The following is a 21,558-nucleotide window of genomic DNA, read 5'->3' as shown; positions in this document are numbered from 1 at the left end:
TCATCCCAGCACAGAACTTAACACCACTGTCCACTTCTCTTAAATCAGCTAGTGGGGATTTCTGGGGGGTTGCTTTGTTCCTTTTTGGTTGGCTGGTTGGTTTGTTTCCTCCTTTTTGAAGATGGCTGGTAAGAATCCTTCACAGAGCACCAAGACTTATTAACTACCTTGCCTCATTATTAATACTTTGTCTCTTTCTGATGCAGGATGAGGATATCTTAAGCTCTTCATGCTCTGGGACTGAAAATCCCACAGGTGGCTTTGTAAAGGAAGGGGAAACAGTTTAAATAGTTTGGCTTCTTAGAAACACTCACACACATCCCTTCGTGGGGTGCAGAACTTTCTTCAGAGGTTCAGAGAACCATGTCCCAGGGATGCCCACCCATGCTTGGCCACACCTGGAGATCCTCCTCCCTGAAAGCCGGGGACATGGTGAGGACTGGTCAGGTGGGAGAGGAGCCTGCAGAAGAGCTGGTGCCATCCCTGGCAGACCTCCCTTTGGGTTAAAAGAGCTGCAAATGAGGATGTGTCTGCAAAGGACAGAATGCACAGAGAGGGAAGGAGGAGAAAAGATACCACCAGTAAGGCAAAGGAGCAAAGTAGGTGTAAGAACATCTTGGCACATCCAGGCACATTCTTGGCACATCCAGTCCATCCTCCAGGTGGAAACATCTTATTGAAATAGTCTTATTTACACATCTTATTGAAATCACATGATTTTTGAAGAGGTAAAACTACAAATTAAAATCTGGTGAAGAGAAACAAAGCAGCATATTTAATTTTTCCAGCTATCTTGGTCTACTAAAACACACAACCTTTCCTGACAACAGTCCTCTTGATAAAGACCAAAACTGCCAGAGCACCTAAGCACCACAGCTTGCTCTGATGTGTTAGGGAAAAGCGCACCACATCAGAGCTGGGAGACCTCCAAATCCCAGCCAAAGGAGCCGCTGGAAATGCTCACGTCCCGCACAGCCCTTCTGCTGAAGCTTCACCTCCAAGAGAGCTCCCACCATCTTTGGGACCCTTACGACAGTGCTGGGAAATGCTGCAGTAACTACAAGACCCATCCAGGCTCTCACAGCCAGTTCACAACCCCAGCGGGTCTGGGATTTACCTCTGTTTGAGGAGAGAAGCAGGTTTTTCTGCACAGCTACATCTGTGCTGCAAGCGGGTTCCCCGGCTGGTGACAGCCCTCGTGCAGACGGGGGCTGAGCTTCCAGCTGGCTCCGTTCCCTCCGCAAACAGATGCAGTTCCTATATCAGGGTCTGATTTATTCAGCAGGAGTCTCGCACATTAAGTGTAGTTAAGTCTGAAAACAAATCTAATGACTTTAAAATAAATAGCCAACGGAGGACTTGAAACTAAAAATCTTCCTTCCTTTGACACCCACCACATAAACAGTAATAATTATATAAAACCGTGTCTAACACATGACTACACAAGGCTCTGGTGACCAAGAAAAGCACACGCTGCTTGTCAGACATAATTGCACATTTTGTTTTTCAATTATTTCTTGTCAAGATCCAGAGCCCACCATCTGAATGCTGACATTAATTATTGGTAAGCAGTTCGCCTTCTGATGGTGTCGTGAGGATTCCCAACAGCCACCCCGAGGTCCGCAGCCCTACAAGGCTGGCGTGCAGACAGCGAGTGAATCCAGGTCAGTCTCCCTTGCTCAGGAGGGGCTTCAGGAAAAGGTTCAAGGAACTTTCCACAGACAGCAGCAGGGTAACTGATCCCCAGGAAACATCTCTCATCCAGAAGAGAGACCCACGTCACCCATGGGTCACCCAGGTGACCCGTGTCACCTATAGATGACATCCTCCGTTTGAGCTCCTTCTGAATGCCACTCGAGCGCCCAGCTCTTGGCAATATGCTCCAACAGCTCCAACAGCCCACCATGCAAGAAAAAAGAATCCTTCTTGTTATCGGCTTTTAATTTCCTACCTTTTAATTTTGTTGACTGCCTCTTTTTTCTTGCAAAAGGGAAAAAAAGAAGTCTCTGATCTACCTTTTCTGGAGTGTTCAATAACATGCACAGCTTTGTCATGTTGTCTCTTAATTGTCATCTTCTCCAAGGCAAACAGCCATCTCTCCTCCCGCTCCCTTAAAAGAAGCGTTTTCCTATGCTCCTAACAATTCTCCTTGGTTTTTAAAATATCCCATTAACAAGCATACAGTGAGGCACAGGATCCACACATAAGTTAATAAGGTAGGAAACAGAGTGCGCTTTCTGCCACCACTAATTCTCAGCTGAAAATGGCTGCACGCTGAACCAATGTTATTTCAAAGGCAGCAGACAGGCCCGATCAGAGCTGCAGAGGTGATAAGATCAGTAAAATCCTGTGCCTTCAGAGCTTTTAACATTTACTTGAAACAGAATAAAATCAATGCAATCCAATAAATAAATAAAAACAGGAGCGGCCCAATACTATGGTCACCACATTAATATCAAGCATGCTATAGTAAAAAAAGTAATAATAAAAAAATATTGTAAAAAAGGTAAAGTTGCCCTGGCAACCTTATTTTGCTTATACTTTTTCCTGATATAAACGAATACTTAAAATCTAACATGATAGCTTGCAATTAATGAGACAGTTTCAAGCAGCAACAACCTCAAAAAACATCTACTCTGTATCCCCAGCCATTAGCGGCCTCTGATTTCATCAAATCCAAATTTCAACCTTCAGTCACTGACAGCAGGTTTTTTTAAAACAACTGCTTTTTTTTTTTAAAAAAAAATGTTTCTTTGAACATCTTTTGTTCAGCCAGGCAGATGCTGAAGTGGATTTTGTTTCCACTTTTCTAAAAGAAAAAACGCGATGGCCAGCCTCACGCTCGTTCTCTATGTACGTAAAGAGTGATGCTGCTGGAAGCAGTTCTGCCACCGCTGTGAGTTCGGGTGCCCGCCTGTGGAGTGGCTCTGGCTCACGCCCAGGAGGATGCTCAGGTCCTCAGCCCGAGGGCACCTCCTGCACGCCCAGGAGGGGAGGACATCCACACCAGACTGCCTTGAGACATCTGTGTCCACATGGAGACTGAGCTCATGGACCAGCACTGCAAAACCCTCCAGTGAGAGCTAGAAGATCAGATCAAAAGTCAGGATAAAAACTTTGGGGGAAGCAAGCAATGCCTAGTTCCTTAGCCAATTTTCAGCTTTCCCCCCAGCGCTTTGTTCAGGCTCATTCCCAGCATCCTAAAAGCAAGCACTGCTGGTCCTCACTGATGAGCCTCCCCAAACTGGGAAAACTTAAATTTTAAATTTTCTTTTGCATAAGACATCTGATGCTGGTGCTTGCTCCCCCATGCTGAAATCCACCTGCCGAGCCCCAACCACCGGGTACCCAAGAGGTGCCCAAAGCCGGGCACCACCACAGCACCGCAAAATGGCAGTTTCATTCGGAAACCCTGCAAAGGCGTCTGCTGCAGCACGGAGCACCCAGTGCCGCACAGAGCATTTTGGAGATCTCCTGAGTGCTTTTGAGTCTCAGAAGGAAGTAGAAAGGTGTTCTGGAATACCATTAGCAGAGAGATGGCACCGCTGGGTAGTGCAGACAGGAGGGCATGAAATACAGCTCCACCTCTGCAGGAGGCCGGCAGCGCCTGGGGTCTGGTGCTCGCTGCAAAGGACCGCGCTGAGGACGGGGCAGGTGATGCTGATGGAGGTGACGCCAGGACGGGTGCCCAAACCTGCACTTCAATGACTATTTCCACAGCAGCCAAACTGGCTCCTGTTCTCCATCGCCTATCTTCCCCCATCCATGCCAATGTAACCCGCAAACGGATGTAACCCACAAACGTGCCCTGGGTGGGTGGTGGTCCCCTCACCACATGCTGGCACCTCCCTGACTTTCCTACCAACTCTTGTGGATGTTTCCATTCTCTGTTGCAGCCCTCTCCCCTTCCCACACCATGTGCTCCCCTCCCCTGTATATCTCAGTGTTGCCTTTTCCAGCCTCACATTTCTCAGCTCCTACATCTCCATCTATTTTTACCACAAAACTTTTTAAACCTGGGTGATGAGTTTGCCGTGCTGCTGGTGGACCGCTGACAGGCGGAACCGGCTCACAGGACCACACAAACCCAACCAGCACCAAAGCCACGCCGTGCCCCGTCCTCCTGGCACACCAGTGCTGCTCTCCAGAGGAAACCCAATTAAAATTAATTTACGTCTGACCGAGGAAGGAAGGTAGGTGGCCAGCTGCCCCTCAGAGATGGAGAAGCACCATCCATAGTGCACCTCCCACCTCCCAGTGCGCCCAGCAAGGAAAGGTGCCCCACAGCACCGACGGGCAGGAGGTAGTGAGGCCACAGCATGGACAGCCCCAGCCTCAGCACCTCCCTCACCTTTGTGCCACACTTTCCTCCGGGCCATGGGCCCCCTTCCCCAGCCAGCCTGTGCAGCACGGACTGAAGTCTCCATCAGAGCTGCATGCTGCGATGGTCGTTGCACCATGGCATGGGCACGGGCCCCCCCGCTGCACTCACACACATAACTCCTCGTGGACCCCCAAGACTAGAATTATCTTTCTTGCATCCATCTCTAGCAAAGTCTAAACATGGGTGTATGGCCTCTGCACTCTAACAACTCCCATCTCATTCTCCTCACCACCCATCTCCGAGACGGGGCAGCGCACCCCAGCAGAACTGCAGCTGCCCACCGTGTCCCACCACCGAAGAGAAAACTGTCACGTACCTGCTGGAAGAGCTCCTCCTCCCAGTGCTGTTGCTCTCGTCGGCCTGTGGGGCAAAACACATTAAAAAACGCTGTTTAGGTCAAGAAAGGCAAGGCTGTCTTCCAACACTTTCGGTGCATTCTGCACCAAAGCCACCTTGAGTTTCTCCATTCTGAGTCACATGCATCCTCCATGTTTAGTTTTGGCAGGATGTGTCATGCACTTAAATCCAAGCAGGTGCACCAAGTTTTCCACAGACTGAGGCAGGACTTCAGACACAGCTCCACCAAGAAGGTGATTTTTTGTTTTTATTCCTATCCCCATGATATCTCCAAAAACAACCAGCTGGCAGCAAGCGGTGGAGATCACTTGTGCAATTATTTTGTTGTGCTCTACCGGAAACCTCCCAAGTTTAAAGCAACAATCCATGCTTTGCAGGAGGAAAACAAGGCCAAAATACGCAATTTGCTGGAAGAAAAATCAAAGCATCCAAGCTCAGATAGCCTAAAATTACACCAAAATCCCACAGTGCCTTGCATTTGCTCTGCCGGGCCGGATCAGGCAGCAGGCATGGGGGCACTGGGTGTCATCCCAAAGCTCCTCATCCCAAGCCAGGACTCCTTCAAGCCCTGCCCTGCCTGGAGGCCGGGCTGCAGGGAAGGAGCCCCCAGGGGAGCTCCCTGCCCAGACACACCTGGCTCGCCCGCGGGCGGCCCAGTCCTGCCCTCCCGGTCGCAGGAAGGGGATGAGCGGGAGCCGCCACCTCCTCCCCGCCTCCTTCCTCCAGCTCTCTGATTAGAGGCTTCCTTGGAAAGACAATATTATTCCAAACCCAGAAATTTTATTTCTGAATTTGTGCAAATACAAGTTAAAAGATATTAGCTGCATTTCACATTTTGTGCAAATGGCAGAAACAGGCAATTCATGTGCAGCAGGATGGGGGCTAGCCAACGATTTCGATAAAATAAACCCTTTTTTAATTTAAATGCTAATGCACTGAATTAAAATTTAATAACTGAGGAAATTGAAAAGCCGAGCAGGAATATTGGAAATAAATCCAAGCAGAAACAGCTGAAATTAAAAATTCTAGAGAGTGGGAGGATAGCAGCTAAGCTGTCTTATATGATTACATTTTTTTTTTTTTCAGAACGAAGGGGGGAAGGAAAAAAATCCTATCTTTGGCTGGCTGTAGGGCAGTAAATCGAGAGTGCTGTGATTTATTGCTCAATTTTCCTGAGGGAAAAAGGCTTTCTTTCATGCTGAAATATTTCATAAATTTCAAGCCAGCATAAATTCTTAATTTAAAAGTTATGGAGGTCACATTTAGTGCACTGGTGCAATTCTGAAATCTTAAAGGAATAGCAACCAAAAAATTACAATTTGATTTTATTTTTTTTAATTCTTTGGATGAAATTTTGTTCAAAAGGATTCTCTGAGTTACACAAAGCAGGAAGGCATCCTGGCTTCTAAAGGTTTCAGAAATTCACTGGAAATGAAGAGATAAAAATCTAATTCAATTACAAAAAGGTTTTTTTTTTTTATTATTATTGTTAGCCACTTGAGGAATTTCTGTTAAAAAATTTCCTCCCTCCATTGCCTGGGAAAAGCCAGAAGGGAGGAGCTGACAATGTAATTGCTTCTGTTAGATCTCCAATCTTTTGTGAGCACTGATATGTTCATTTGTTATACAGCTGTTCAGCTACAGAAAGGATGTCAGAGCACCCATAATTCAAAGCAATCAATCAAAAATTAATGATTTGTCATGCTTACACAATGGGAAAAAAAAAAAAAAAAGCTTTATGGGTTCCTGCAACTGGTAGATTGCTCAAACCTTCAGGGCATTTTCTAGAAGATTAGATCTGTGTGTACAAAAAAGAAAAAAAGGAAAGAAAAAAAAAAGATAAAAAGGAGACTTTACATAAAGCCAGGCCAAAAGCCTTGTGGGGTGCTGGGGCATCAGCATTACCCGAACTCCCCTACCCCTACAGATCGGCGACACTTCAGTGCCCACCCCTTTGAAGAGCTTTCCATACAGCCCAGCCTCGCGGGCAGCCCGTGAGCCACCTCCCGTGCCCCTCGGTAGGAGCAGCCGCCGAACAGGGGCGGAGCAGAAAGGCTCCCGAGCTCCAGGAGCCCCCCGGCGCAGAAGCCCAAGCCGAACTCTGCCCTCCCATCACCGGGCTGCACCGCTCCAGCGGCAACACTGTGTGCTATTCACCCAAAATTAAAAGATTTCGGTTTGGGAAGTAGGGAGGCACGTCAGCAGCTGGCACCAAGCCTCAAATTCACGAAACTGTTTGAATTCACAGTGTTTGTCCCCCATGTAAGCAAGGTATCCTTTAGGTACAAATTCCTTCTCGGAGAGCATGGTGCCGGCAGCGTGCTCCAACACGAAGCGTGCCGATAGCCCAGCGCCGTACTTTATGCTTGTACACACGTGCACAACCTCTCGTCTGATTTACCACCCCGCCTAATGCAGACATCGCTCCTTTTCCTACCTGTATCTGGAGTCGAGCAAGTGACGTGCTAGAAACAGGACGGGGCAACCACACGGGAGGCTCAGGACAAACGCACCCGTGTGCAAGGCCCAAGCCCAGGCCCGACCCAGGCCCACCTGCAGCATCACCTCGTGATGTGGGCGACCCACAGGCAGCACCAGAAGAGGCAGCACCAGAAGGCCCCTGGCAGTTTTATTATTTACTTCATTTTTTGTTTACCTTCTACATTTGGTGTGCACTTGCCCTGTGTCATTTTCCCCTTCTGCTTTATTTTTTTTTTTAATGAATTCTAATGACAATTTTTTTGCTTTTTAACTTCTTTTCCTGAGCAATTCATGGGCTCCCTCCTCCTAGGCTGCTGCATGTATCAGTGCAAAGGGTGAGATGTGCACGAGGAGCACAGAAAGGGAAATGTGATGGTGTGACCACACCATCATTAGGTATTTCTGTTTTAAAAGACAGAAAACAGGAACCACAAAGAGAAGAGAGCTCTCAATCCAGGCAGTTTAACACCAGCCAAGATGCTCTTGGAGGGGAGACCACCTCCCAGCCTGCCCACGTGGGAAAATGCTCAAGATCCTACTGATGGACACCAGTGGCGTGGTTGTTCAGGGGCTGCTGCAAGCCCACACCTGACTTCCTAGTTTGGATCTGTCAGACCAAAAGAAGGCCATCAGATCCAGGTTGGCTCTCTGAAAGGTTTCTGGATGCTTAAATAAGCCCATCCTCACCAACGGTGCCACTAGGAGAAACCTTCACACACTGCTCCAGTTTCCAAACTGGCAAATCTGCTGTACCAGCGGTTTATCTCGGTTGCGGCTCCGTTTGGTTCAGCGCCAAGCCCGGGGAAGTCCGGCTGGGGCTGCAGCTACAGGATGGTCTGGGCAGAGGTGACTGCTGCCAGGCTGCTGGCCCCAAACTGATCAAATTCACAAACAACCTCCCTATCACAGACCTGAGGACTTGAATTTACGGCTTTGGTGCAGGGCTGGGTGGCAGCACGCCCTGTGAGCAGCTACCTGCAGAAATGGCCATCGTGGCCAGCCCGAGCCACTTGAAAAGCGGCTATTTCTGAGCGTGGCCAGGCAGTGCCCAGCGACCCGCTCCATGGACAGAGACTGAGCAAGCGCTACCTGGACCGGCCTGAGAAACCACCGCAACAGTGCATCGCAACCCCTGGTGGCACCAGCCTGGCCTCCAGCCCATGGCCCTGCCCAAAAGGTGCTTCTCCTCCTCTCCCGCTCAGCTTCGGGCTCGCCCTCAGCACAGGGAACATGGGGAGATGCTGCACACGTTCCTAAAAATCTGGCTGAAACAAACTTTTGTTCTTTTATTTTGCAATGAGCTGGATTTAGAATCGAATACTAAGTTTTGATGACTTTAGCAGGCCACACTATTAACCCATATAAAGCAAAAAGTTGCTTTTAACTTCTAGAATATCCCATTTAAGGAGCAGAAACATCCCAAGAAAGGTTAAAGCAGTGAATTGGTGGAAATTGCCATTCAACCACTGGCAACCAGAAAATACTGAAATGGCTGAGAGCAGCTTTCAACGAAGTAGTGTCTTCGGGAAGGGGAAAGATAAATCTTCTGCACACCAGTTTACCCAGTTAATTTAATTCAGGGACTTCCTCATTTTTAATTGAAAAAGCAGAAGAGCAGCGTTTGCGCCTGCCTGCCGGTCCGTAAGCCGGGAAGGATGGGCTCTGCTCGCCTCCACCAGGACCCGGGGCTTTGCAACAGAGGCAAGGCTCCTGCTGCATAATTAGTAGCACAGCTTCTTGCATAAAATAATTTACAATTCAAAATGTGATTCCAAAGGTGCTTTTGTACTTATCTGTTACGTTTAAGGTAGTTAAACAAAACTAATACAAATAAATATCCATTAAATTAAAATGCACAAAACCAGAATGTGGTTTCTGGCCATATGTTCCTCAATTCAAGTGGTAAGCAAAAAGTAAATCATGAGATAAATAAAAAATGTATCAGTCAACATCTCCTAACAGGATAAAGTGTCAAAAATTAGGAGTCCAAGCAGATGTACAACTGACCCCAGAAATGCATGTTTAGAGAAAGGGCTACACTTTTTTGGGAAAAGAAAACACAACATTTTAACAGTTACTGAGAAGCATTAACAACTAAAAAGCGTTAAAATGTTAAATGAGATTTCAGACTTAGGCATGGGCTTTCTGCTTGATCATTGAAGTTACCACCACAAACCCTGGGGCCAGCATGGACAGGACAGGGAGCCCCGGACCCACATGGGCTGGTAGCAGCTCAAAATCCACCAGAATTGAACCCAAATTGCTGCCTGATGCACCTCCACCACACTGCATTCAACCCGTGTTAATTAATGCTTATGTGAATTAATTGTTCTCACCCATACTACCAATTCTGTGTTTTTATAGTAACTTGTGAGGTCCTTTCACAACCTCTCCCAAAGCAGAGTAAGGCGGGTTAACTCACTGGATTGTTTGTGGAAGGGTGGAATTGTTTGTTTTACCTGGGGGGGGGAAAGGAAAAAGAAAAAAAAAAAAAGCAACCTGAATGCATTCCCAAAGACAGCTGAATCATTTTCGGCAAAACACAAAACACACGTACAGGTCAGGAGGGAGCCAGAAACAGACATCCAGCATGGAAAATTTCACCCCAAATAATTAAAATTTGGCAACATGATAAGCAACTGAAAACAGACCTTACAAAGGAATGTGCCATAAAAATAACTGCCGGCCTACCTACCTGCACTGTCTATTATTATTAACTTCAGAGCAACAGAAAATGCAGGAAGTGCTTTTTGTTTTGTTTTGTTTTTAAACAAAGGGTAAGACACTGGCAGTTTCCTATTTAACTTTCATTAAAGAACCAAAAAAAAAACCAAAAGAGAGAGAGAGAGAGAGAGAAAGAAGAACCCCCTACCAGACCAAAACATCTGCAGAACACCAGGACCCATCCATACACCTGTGCCCTTTGCTTCCCACCGTCAACATGGGGATGCTAAGGAAAAGCTCAAGTGCTGAATTTTGCACCACAGCCCTCTGCATCTCCCCCACTTGGTTCTCTCCCTCCCCCCCGGTCCCAGCTCAGCGATGCCCCCCACGTTTAACAAAAGGCAGGGAGCGATGCTGAGCGGCTGGGTGAGCTGAGCACCTGTGCCCACGCACTTCCTGGAGTCAAAGTATCCCCTACACCAGGCAAAATGATCTCTGATGCTTTGGAAAGCTTTGGCTTATCCCATCCTTACCCTTCGCCTTAGCACAGCTAGATGGGCTGCACCAGCCTCTGAAAGGGATGATTTTTCCACGAGGGAACAAGTAAGTTCATTGGGAAGGAGGAATGTGCTGCCTATTTCCTCAGCTGCAGCATTCCTCTCAAGAAATAACCAGAATAATAATAATAAAAAAAATTCAACACGGAGGAAATCTGAGCTCTACCAAGGCATCTCCCCCAGGAGAGCAGGGAGCACCAGCAGAGCCGAGCCCCAGGGATGGGGTACCCCCGGCCCTGCCCATTGCGGGCTCTGCCTTGATGAACAGCGGTGCTGAGTTAGTGCTGAGCTTCTGGGGCAATTCCTCCCCTTCCTTCAGCTGCTGTCTTGCCGCAGTGAAAATGCAGAGCATGTAGGGGCTGAGGTCGGTGCTTTCTCCTGCAGCAAGGTGGAACACCCGATATTAAAAACAAATCACGCTCCGAGATGAGAGTAGTGGGAGTATTTTCTACTCGAGGTCACCACGAGAAAGGTGGTGACTCTCACCTTGGCCACAGAACTGCATGGAGCCCCAGCCCAGCCAGAGGTGAGCAGGTGAGAAGGGCACCAAGGGTGACAATCAGGGACATAAGGGCCATGCAGGAACCATCACCAGGCACTGGGCTCACCCAAGCAGCATCGATGGCGCTGGGACAGGTCCACCCATCAGTGACTGGACCAACGCATCTACTGAAATCTTTCAGTCTGTAACTCAGCACACCCAGTGCCAGAGGAGAGTACAGCAACAGGACTACAGATATTTCTGCACATGCATTACTTAAACCCAGCACTACAAAGACTTGCTTCAATGTTTAGATTTCCAAAGTTCATTCACTGGAAGCTGCCAAGGTGACTCCATGGTGCCGTGACAAACCAGTTCCCAGCTCCCAGGCACCAGAAGACAGAGCATCCCCACTGCCACAGGGACACCATTAACCCATCATTAACCCATCCAACCCCACTTGGCCACCATCAAGTCTGCATGCTTGGTGCACGTTTGAGCGGAATTCATGAATTTATTACAGCCAGCTCACCGACATGAGCTCATCCATCTCATCTACCTGTACAGGTAACGCCTGCTGGAACCAGTTACTCATCGTACAAAGAAACCAGTTGTTACAGAGCAATTTCTAGGTAGGAAAACACCATCACCTAAGGTTCCTGTGTCTCCTTCTTGCTGGTGGCCGATGTCCCAGAAAGGACATGTGGCAAGGAATACATTCAGGCAGAGAACATGGTCTATCAGCACGATTCAGCACCCAGAGGTGGTGGTTCCCAGCGTCTGAGGCCAGGGGTGCTGCTTGACCACCACAGTGCCAGGACAGCCAAGAGCGCTGCAGTGTCCCAACACGATAAACCACCAGAGCTGCAAAGAGATGCTCTCATCCCCACGGGGCCACCCCACGGATGATCCCATGCACAGAGTCTGACTGATCCTCACCTCGTCCCTCCCAGGTGCCCATCCCTGAATTAACATGGAGAACTAAAAGCTGATGATGCTTCACACCACTCGAATGACTGGGGAAGGAAGCAGCCCGCCTCCCTGAAGGTCCCCAGTTGTCCCAAAGCTGCTCAGCACTTCCCGAATATGGCTGATGGAGACGGAGCCAGGAGCTCCATCAGCCCAAAGCAGCCCAAAGATCAGACGTGAGCACAAGATTTCACTGGAGAAGCTGAAACGAGAATGACGCTTTCCACCTTCAGAGTTTCAGTTCTGACTTAACTCAGGGGCCCTCTCTACACTGATTTCAATTCTCTTTGTATTGGCAGAAGAATTATTTTTCTTTTTCTTTTTTTTAACATTGTTTGGTCTTGAAAGCGGCTGGACTTGGTTTGCTCTAACTTTTCCCCAAACTCTTATCTCAGGCAGAGAAAGTTGGAGCACAGAGGTGAAAATTCTAAGTAGACAAATAATAATGATTAGTATTATTATAATAAAAGTGATTAAAATCTGGAAATTATTCTCAGTAAATTTCACTGTATTTACTTCTTGCTTATTACTGATTATCTTTCCACTTTATAATCTTAACTTAATAACTTGGGTGTTTTACTTGCAGCCACCCAGTTTCTGAGCTGGCTCTGTAACTCGTAATTACAAGTTCTTCTAAAAGTTTCAGACTGAAGAGGTTTACTCCCTGCTGGAAAAGGCACATTAAGGGTTTTGCTAGCTCATAACTGGGAGAGCCACGCAAACACCAAAATCAGCGAGGAAATAATTCTGGCCACCTCTGTCACCTCCAGCTCTTCCTGTCCTGCACTAAGGGCACCCCTCCCAGTTATATCCACATTATGGATTACAAGATGAAAACCACCCTCCAGATTTAACGCCAGCCTATTGACATGAAAGGAAAAAAAGATCAAAATATCACAAACAGCTTGGCCAGGCACTGAACAACTCCAGAGCTTCTTGCTCCTGAAACTGAAAAAAATTGCCTTTGAAGTACTCAGGATTTCCGTGTCACCTACCATTTGCTTTGGCTCCCAATACTTCAGATAGTCCCAGACAGGTTTAAGGACTGCAAGCAGTTGCCTTTGAGTCAAGGGAATATTCATATGAGTAATTTTATGAACTTGCTGAAAGTACTGGCGGAATCTGTGCTTTGAATTTCAATTTTTCTCTTGTGGCAGCCCAGGGAAATTCAAGTAGCGTATTCTGGCAGAGGTAGACAGAAGAAAGGGAACATTAAATAAATTTTAACCTAAAACTACAACTGTTCAAACAAGTATTAAAAAGCTTCAACCTTATGCACCTCAGTGTGCTGTTGTTTTTGTCTTTTTTTTTTCCTTCAAAAAAGTAGTTAAATTAAAATTATGAATTAAATCAATGCAATAAATTGCCCTGGATTTAAAGAGTTACTCCTTGATTATAAGCAACTGAAAAGTAATCAAAATATTTTTTCCATCTCCTGTTGCTCAGCGCTCTTCTTACTCTGTTCTTTACGAGAAAAATAATCAAATTGAGGGTGAAGAGGAGAAAAACCATTACTGATTACTTCTGAACTCTCATATTGTAAAAGCTGGAAAATCAGAGTGACCAGGAAAAACAACAGAATTATCTGAATCAAGCCCTTGTTTATAGATGGTATGAGTTTCCCAGCAAAAGGAACAGCTGGAAATATTTTTAAAGAATAAATGTATATGGAATGAAACCTTGAGGGGGGAGGAGGGTATTATTATTTTTTACTTAGGGAAAAAAGGGGGAGAAAAACCATGCGATAGTATTTCAGAAATCCACCCATTTCTCCAGGTTTCCAATTTCACAGGAAACTCTCAGGAAATCAATTTTTAAAAAATCCTGTTACAGGCAACTTTCCAAGTTGATAAAACAAACATATCTAAAAAGCTATAAGCGCATGTGAAAAAAAAAAAATAGTAGGACTTATTTATACACAGAATCCCACACATTTTACTACAGAAGTGCTGTTAGACACATTTTGTTCTGCCGTTTCCAAACAGGCACATCTCCTGGCTCTGCGTAGGTAGGCTGTGCTTTGAAATGCCACATCCGACGGAGCTGCGGTCACCTCCCGCGGCATGAGTTACCCAGCCCGCAGGAACCGCCAGCACCGTTCCTCCGCACACGTTGAGCGATGCAGCGGGCACGGCCTGGCCAGCCCGGCCCTGCCCTGCCAGGTGAGTGCGCGGCACGCCGGCCTGTGAGAGGCACGGGCTGGGAGCATGCCGGCCCAGGCTAACTGCACCATAGGTGGAAGGACTCGGTGGAAGGTTTGATCTACGCCATTGTTTTGTGAAAACAGAGAGTCATGGCACGGCTGACAGAGGCTGAGGCACCCCTGGGCGCCTCTGGTCCAAGCCCTGTCCCAGCAGAGCCACCCAGAGCAAGGTGTCCAGCACCACGTCCAGGAGGCTCCTGAAGATCTCCAAGGAGGGGACTCCACAACCTCTCTGGGCAGCCTGTGCCAGTGCCCTGCCACCTGCACAGCTCAGAAGGGCTGCCTGGTGCTCAGATAGAACTTGTTGTGTTCCGCGCCAGTCACGGGGCACCGCTGACAGGAGCCTGGTGAGAGAAGCCACGGGTAGAGCAAACAGCCGAGGGCAGCAGAGCCACGCTGCAGGGAGCACGGCCCCTGGGGCAGCAGCTGCAAGCGGCGACCAGCCAGGAGACACCTCAAGCTCTCAAACCGTGGGATGTCCTGATCCAAAAGCACCTTCAGGTGCAACTCCACCATGCAGATACAGGCTGCAGGCTACATGGGAGCATTTCTGCCATCAGGAGCACTCCTGATGCTCGTTAGAGCAGGTGAATCACCTGACAGCACCGTGGCTCACCAGAAGCACCTCTGCTCCTGCACCTTGAGCTGTTTCAGATGCTCAAGTCCTGCTCTCTGAGCACTGAAAATGGTGCTGGAAAAGAGAGAGCCAAGCCTGTACCTCCAGGAAAACCACCCCTGAACAGGGTAGCTCCCTGGACAGATGTCCGTGAACCCCAAAGTCCCATCGCTGCTTCCCAGTGCGAAAATGCCAGAGAACCCCACAGATCGCCCCGCTGGTCTCCAACAGGAGCCTGTGACCTTCAAGAAGCCCCAACCCAAGACATTAGAAAACATTCAAAACAAAAAATAAAAACAAATCATGTCCAGAACATCCTCAGAGGACAGCTTGTGCCCGGGGGAGATCCACCAACCGCAGCTTCGCGGGCCGAGGAGCCGAGGAGGAGCCCGGTGATGAAGTACTTCTTGGAAGAAGCTTTCATAAGACTAAAACTTTGCCCTTTAAATCTGCAGACACTGCGATGCACGTCCCAGAGCAGCTGTCCTGTCATCTGTGCGTCCGTGGTAGTAATGTGATCCCTGGGCAGAACTATACATTTTGGAGTTTTTAATCTTTCTTTTGTAAATTTTGGAGAATGCTTTGGGTCCTTTCGTAATTAACTGCGCTGTACAGATGCAAGGTATTAATGATGTTCAGTTTTATATCTGAGGTATATAACGAAAAATTAAACATTTGTCAAATGATAATCCAAAGCAGTAAATTAGTATCCAGAATTAAAAATGCATAATTTAATAAATACCTCAATGGACATAGATACATTGGACCACAGTGCAACTGTGTTAAGAGCAGGACTGTAAGAATAAAATTCTTATTTTATCACTATAATTTTTTTTTAGCCTTACAAGAGAAACCCCTTGTAGCGCTCAGAGATGAGCTAAGAAGCTGAAACTAAACAAATGTTTACCACTGGAAGGTTAACTAGGGATCGTCACCTTCTCTCCCAATTTTGTGTGATTGGCTTTTTTAATAGCATGAAATTGTGGTAATTTTACTTTGGAAAGGGAAAAAAAAAAAGAAAAAGTCAAACCACATTGACCTAAAAGTAAGAAGGGGGACGGCACACAAAGCTTGATGATTTTTTCAAACTTAAAAAAGAGCAGTAATTACAGGGGAAAAATTCAGAAAGAGTTTAGTCTGCCTGTCTCTCTCTCAAAAAAAAAAAAAAAAAGAAAAAAGAAAAAAGGAAGACAAAACAGTAAAAAGAGAAAAGAGAAAAAAGAAAAAATAGAACAAAGGGAAAAAAACGAAGTTTGAAAAAAGCAGGCTTAAAGTAGAAATCTAAGAAATTCTGATTGCAAAATAACCCCCATCAGCCAACCACAAATCCTATAAATATCAACAGATCAACTCCCTGAGTGGATATAAATAAATAAACAACAAACCTCCTAGATTAAAAAAAGAAAAAAAATAAAAAAGGACGAAAAAAATGCCTTGCTGCCCTCAGCAAAGTCGGGTGGGTTCCCGAGAACTATGGCAATTTGGAAAATAAGGGAAGAGAAAAAACAACTGCTCCTGGGTACAGCTGAAACGCAAAGGCTGTGGGAGCGCTCCTGCGGGGACACGTTCCTCTCCTGGAGAAAACCCAGGGGCTGCCGAGCGCGGAGGGCGCGGTGATGGAGCAGCCGATCTGGCCCAGGACCTGCCCTGCAAACCTCACCTCAAGTCCTCAAACCAGGCTGGGAAGAGGGGTTCTCTCTGCATACCACCAGCCTTTGCTTCTGTCACTCCCAAACTGACATCTTTCAGCAATCGCCTGGACTAAAGAAATTCTCTTTCGAGGCGTTTCCATGGGACAAACATCACCCAGACCCATCCTTCCTGACCTTATATTCTCTATAGTTCATGGAGCTGAAAAAAAATAAGGGCATAGAGCTGAAGGGAAATTATTTTCAGCCGGAAGTGTAGCTATATAGCAAGACCGACTATTGCATGGATTAGTGTCATTTTTGCTGAAGTATTCATACAATGGAGTATGACACTCATTTTCAAAAAGTGGAAGTGACGCAGTCTGACATTTAAAATTTTCTGATTCATACAGGCAAAATATCTGTCCTATTTATTTTTTAAAGCAAGAACTTGAAGGTATGTTCAAAATCTAAAGGAAATACTTGCAAGCCCCAAATTTTGTTCAACCCAAACCTATATACCCCCAAATGCTATTTTTTATTTTCACAACAAAAATTAAAATCAATATATTTTTCCTTTGGCTCAACCCAAGAAGGAATTTTTCAATTTGTCAGTGCTTCAAGGAAACAAAAAATCTATTATTTGCACAGCTCTGCCACTGGACAGGTATTGTCAGAGCAGTGCTGGAAAACCGTGACCGTGATGTGAACAAAGGTACAAATGTTCTTACAGAATCCATTTTGGGACTGAATTTTGCAGGCTGCATCATTAGTCCTCTGTAAGTCTGCAGACCAGTAACTGCTGCCACATCTCTTGACAGGAAAGCAAGGAACCTCTTGAAAGGAGGCATGACTGCCTCCCCAAAATTCAAAGGCGGCCTTGGGTCATGTCTAAAAAGCAGAGAGAAATCCCCGAGCCCAAGTGTTAAGGCAGAATTTTCAAACAAAGTCTGGGTTTCCCCAGAGCACAGGCTGCTGCTGCCAGTGCCTGGTTCTGCCTCCAAGTTGAGAAATGAGCCCACCGCAACAGAGCCACGGTCCTTTGCGTGGAAAAAAAAGGACACAAAACCCTAGGCCAACGGCTGCTTCCTCCTCCAGAAATTCTCTGACTGCCAACCTGCTCCTTGCTGCTCCAGTCTCCTGTTGACCATGAACAGTACGAGATGTTGGGCTGGGAAAAGCTCACATACACCCACTTCTACAACCTCTTCCAAAAAAGTGATGCTCACTTATGCTTCATGCTGTGGCAGTCACACAGGCAATTATTCACCTTGGGTGGATTGTTTCACACTGGGATCATAAACAAACCACAGCAAAAGCAGTGGATATTTTCTATATCAACTGTTTTGTACCCAAGGAATATGGTATACCACAAATTTTGGGAGTGCCTTATGGCATACAATCTCCAATGAATTAAACCTACTAAACATAGGAAAAATTTCTTAAGCCCAAGAATTGTTTCTGCACAAAACTTTCCAAGTGTGGGATTAAAAGTATGGGAAGATGCAACAACTCAGGGCGTCTGTGTGAAAGTCTGGTGAATACTGGGTACTGTCCTTGCATCCCCAAACTCCATCCTGGATCTCTACTTTGATGCACTTTGCCTCCACATTGTTCTAAATTGAAAGGAGGAAATGGAGAAGGTTGACTGGAGAGAGATGGGGACACAAGAGATGCACACCCCCTGACGAGCAGGAGAGCCTTTCAGGGAGCTTCAACATTACAAATAAACAAAAGCAGCAGACTGAGGTAGGGATGCATCTTCACTCCAGCCTTTCCCTGCTTTGTCAAGCTGGCCACTTCAATGAGGAATCTCCAGCCCTTTACAAATACACCTCCTCACCTGCTGCAACACATCCCTGAAGGGGTGAGCAGACACCCAAGGCTGGAGCTATGGATGTTTCCTGAAACTACACCAGGTCAGAGATCTGGGCTTACAGACACTTGGCAATAAGCCATGATGTTGTATTTCATATGAAGAGGAAACAAATGGGCAAGGTCAGAGAAAAAGTAAGGTTGAATTCCTCCAGCACATCAGGGCACAGGCTCACGAGCCTGCAAAGTGTCCCACAGACAAGCTCTACACTGCCAAGAAAAGCTGAACAGCTCCAACAAGAGGGATGGGGACTGAACGGGGACTGGAGATAAATGAGGATGTTACATTGAAAATATTCCCTCTTCTCGCACTAGTGAGTCGTGCAATAGATGATATTCAAACTACAGAAAACCTATCTTCCTACCCCAATTCCTTCACTTATTTATGCAGCATTTAAGGATGGAAAGCCAACATCCAGTCAATTATACTGTCTTCCTTTTCCAATTGCAAACCCAAAAACCCTGTATGTAAAGGATTCCATCTCGCACTATCTCATATATGGTTTTCCTTCGCTCCAGCACAGCTAGCGATGGACTTGCTTGGCACAGCAGGGATGAGATAGACAACTTTAAATTCCTACCCTAGTGAAACAGACTTTAGAAAAAATAGAAAAGTCTTATTAAATAACGGTTATTTCTTGGTGAAATAAAGAAAATTGAACAATAAACCACCTTCATGTTTAAGTTAACAGAAGCTGTGGTCTATGAAGCCGCACCCCAAAGAGATGCTCCCTGCACTTCTTGTGGGCAGTGTCTGCAGAGAAGCCAAGGAGTGGGTCATCCCTGGGGAATGCCTTCTGACACTCACACCTTCTCCAGTGACCGGTGAACATGTGAGGAAGCATCTTGCAGGTCTAAGCAATGTTCTGAAGGCTGTAATTGTATAAATATTTCCCCATACTCCCTGCACCCAGAAACCGAAGTGCCTACACATCACAGCCTGTGGGAGCAGATACCCAACACAACACAAGCTGGCAGGCAGCTGACTGCCCAAGGCTTACAGCTTCTGGTTCTTTTTCTTAAGAAAGATAAGTATTTATTTTATTTCCACCTGAAGGCTGGTCCTCCTCACTTGGTCTAGATCACTGCCACTCGCACGCTGAGACAGGATCCTCACAGGTCAGAGAGGCACTTGTCCCAGAATCAAACACTGGCCAAACTGCTTGAATGGCACCTCCATTTCCTTACTGGAATCAGAGTGTGTAAAGGAGAGTGAAAAGGGAGGCACAATTCTGTAAAGGACAACAGCATCTGCAGCTGTGTGTGCCCACACTGCACTATCAGTATTTCAGGGCCACCAGCTAACCTCAGGAAGTCAGGCTCCAACCAAGCATTTGGATTCCTCAACAAGAGCTGAGATTCCAAAGCAGCTTCCTGGCTTTAAGCTTGGAGGGTCTTCGTAAAACTTTGTGCCTCACAAACAGGTTTTTGTGGACATTGTGTGCTCTGCAGAAAACCACGAACAGAATCAAAGTTACTCTGCTTGCTACCACAAGGGCACTATGCAGCAATTCCCCTGCTTCTGCACAGGGAGCAAAGGAGCTTCACCGAGTTGGCAGAGATCCACTACAATAATTCTCCATCAATGTTATTTTGCAGCTCTGTTTTCCACTCATACATATGGTAAGACAGCAGCTTGCGGACTCGGTGTATTGGTCTCTTGTGACTAATTGCCTAGGTAATAAAAAATGAAAAAAACTATCCTACCGCAGCAATGCAGCCACTATACTGCAGTACAAAGTGGACATACTCTCAAGTCTCCTGGGATTCCCCTAAATTTGCAGCCGGAATAGGGTTCAGAAAAAGGACACTCAAAGGTACAGCTCCACGTTGCCTGCGAGGCTCTTCAGCTGTGACCTCCCGGCTTCCCTGCAGCCACTCATGGGCAAACTCCGCACCTCACACAAATTATCACATGGGTATCAAAAATATCTTTACAATGGAGCTTTTATTTCCATATATTTGAAGCTGCTTTCCCTTTTGTTTCTTCTCTAAACCGGTTAAAATGAGCATTAAGGGATATAATTATGTTGTTAGCTTAATTGCCTACTTAAAGCAGAATCTACAGGGGTTTAATGCAAGATTTGAAAAGGGGGTAAAAAAGGAAATTGGGATATTAATGGATACAATTTTAAAAATGAATCTCTTCTGGGGACAAGTGAGTTTGGGGCATGGGACAGAGCGTGTGGTGGGGGAGGTGGCATCAGCCCACATCAGTTGCTGCTGCAAGGTTTTGTGAAAAATGCAAATTGTTGGCCCATTCCTTCTTCAGCAGTCTAATTTTGGAGAATTTGACCTAATTAATCATTAACCACCACAAAATGTATCCCTTCAGTTTTTAATGCTATTATTGGCGTGACACACTTCGGCTCAGGATAGGGGCTGTTATCTGGTACATGCCCGATGCTGCAAGAACCAGTCCAATTAGGAAAACTCTTGCTCCCAAATCATACTGTGGACAAACAGTTTTCCACTGTCAGAAGAGCACAAACAGGACAAGGGGAGCATGAATTAGGCACACAGCCCTTATTCTGAGAGTTACTGTCTAAAAAAGGCACTGGTGTCAATATGCAACCGTAGAAGGATGCTGATCGCCCGTACAAGTCAGCCCATCCTCTCCCACACACACTCATACACGGGCAGTCTTTTGTATTTATTTAGAAACTCTAAACTAAACCTGCAAAGCTTTCCGTGTTTACACCACCTCATTTAACTAATTTTATGCCATACCAAAAAAAGCACAGCATGAAGCCTGACAAGCAGAGCTAAGTGCAATGCTGTTGGAGGGCTGGAGACCCAGCCACATGTTCCAAAGATCCCACCGCCTCCCTGGTGCATCTAACTGCATCATACAGCCCCGTACTGGGGAAAGACCTCTAAGGATTTAGCAAAAACTGGTTTTTCATTCGTGGCCCTAAATGCCCCTAATTTCTGCATCCATTCTTCTCTCTTCTCACGGAGAGTTGCTGTGGCTGGTATTATTTCTGTTGTCTCAGTGACTTAGACACTTGGAGTGCTTTTGGGTTCCTACAACTATAGATTTAGCTTGTCGGGCACCAGCATTTGTCAGACCTAGAATTAACCTCAGCACTTCTCCATGCCACCCTCCCTTCCCCATCTCGACTGCTTTATTTAAAGCATGGCTCTAACTAGAGCTCTAAGCCTCAAGTTTGAGTCAGAAACCCAGTTTCTGCAGGTTTCTGACCACTTTCCTGCCCAGCACTCGCCACAGAGCTGGGGCACACTGAAGGCACACACTTCAGGGGAAACCCCGCTGCCAGGTTTACAAGGTTTTGCTGCATGTATAACCCACCAAGGGAAAACACTCCTGAAAATCCAATAA

General features: G+C 46.5%; 1 protein-coding gene across 3 annotated transcripts in view; it reads right to left on the bottom strand.

Annotated features, from left to right (window-relative positions):
• The window catches only part of ZNF618 (zinc finger protein 618), a 163,636-nt gene that overhangs the window by 89,183 nt on the left and 52,895 nt on the right, over positions 1–21,558 (bottom strand). For 2 of the 3 annotated variants that reach the window (XM_035564648.2, XM_035564645.2), the window contains exon 2: positions 4,701–4,744. The exons of the other annotated variant lie outside the window; for it this stretch is intronic. In XM_035564648.2, the coding sequence (XP_035420541.1) occupies positions 4,701–4,744 (44 nt within the window). The remainder of the gene's footprint in view (positions 1–4,700; positions 4,745–21,558) is intronic. 3 annotated transcript variants of the gene reach the window in all.

This window comes from Cygnus atratus, chromosome 19 (assembly GCF_013377495.2).
Source record: "Cygnus atratus isolate AKBS03 ecotype Queensland, Australia chromosome 19, CAtr_DNAZoo_HiC_assembly, whole genome shotgun sequence".
Classification (NCBI taxonomy): Eukaryota; Metazoa; Chordata; class Aves; order Anseriformes; family Anatidae; genus Cygnus; species Cygnus atratus.
The sequence above is the reverse complement of the archived record's forward strand: the minus strand, read 5'-3'. Positions and strand labels throughout refer to the sequence as shown.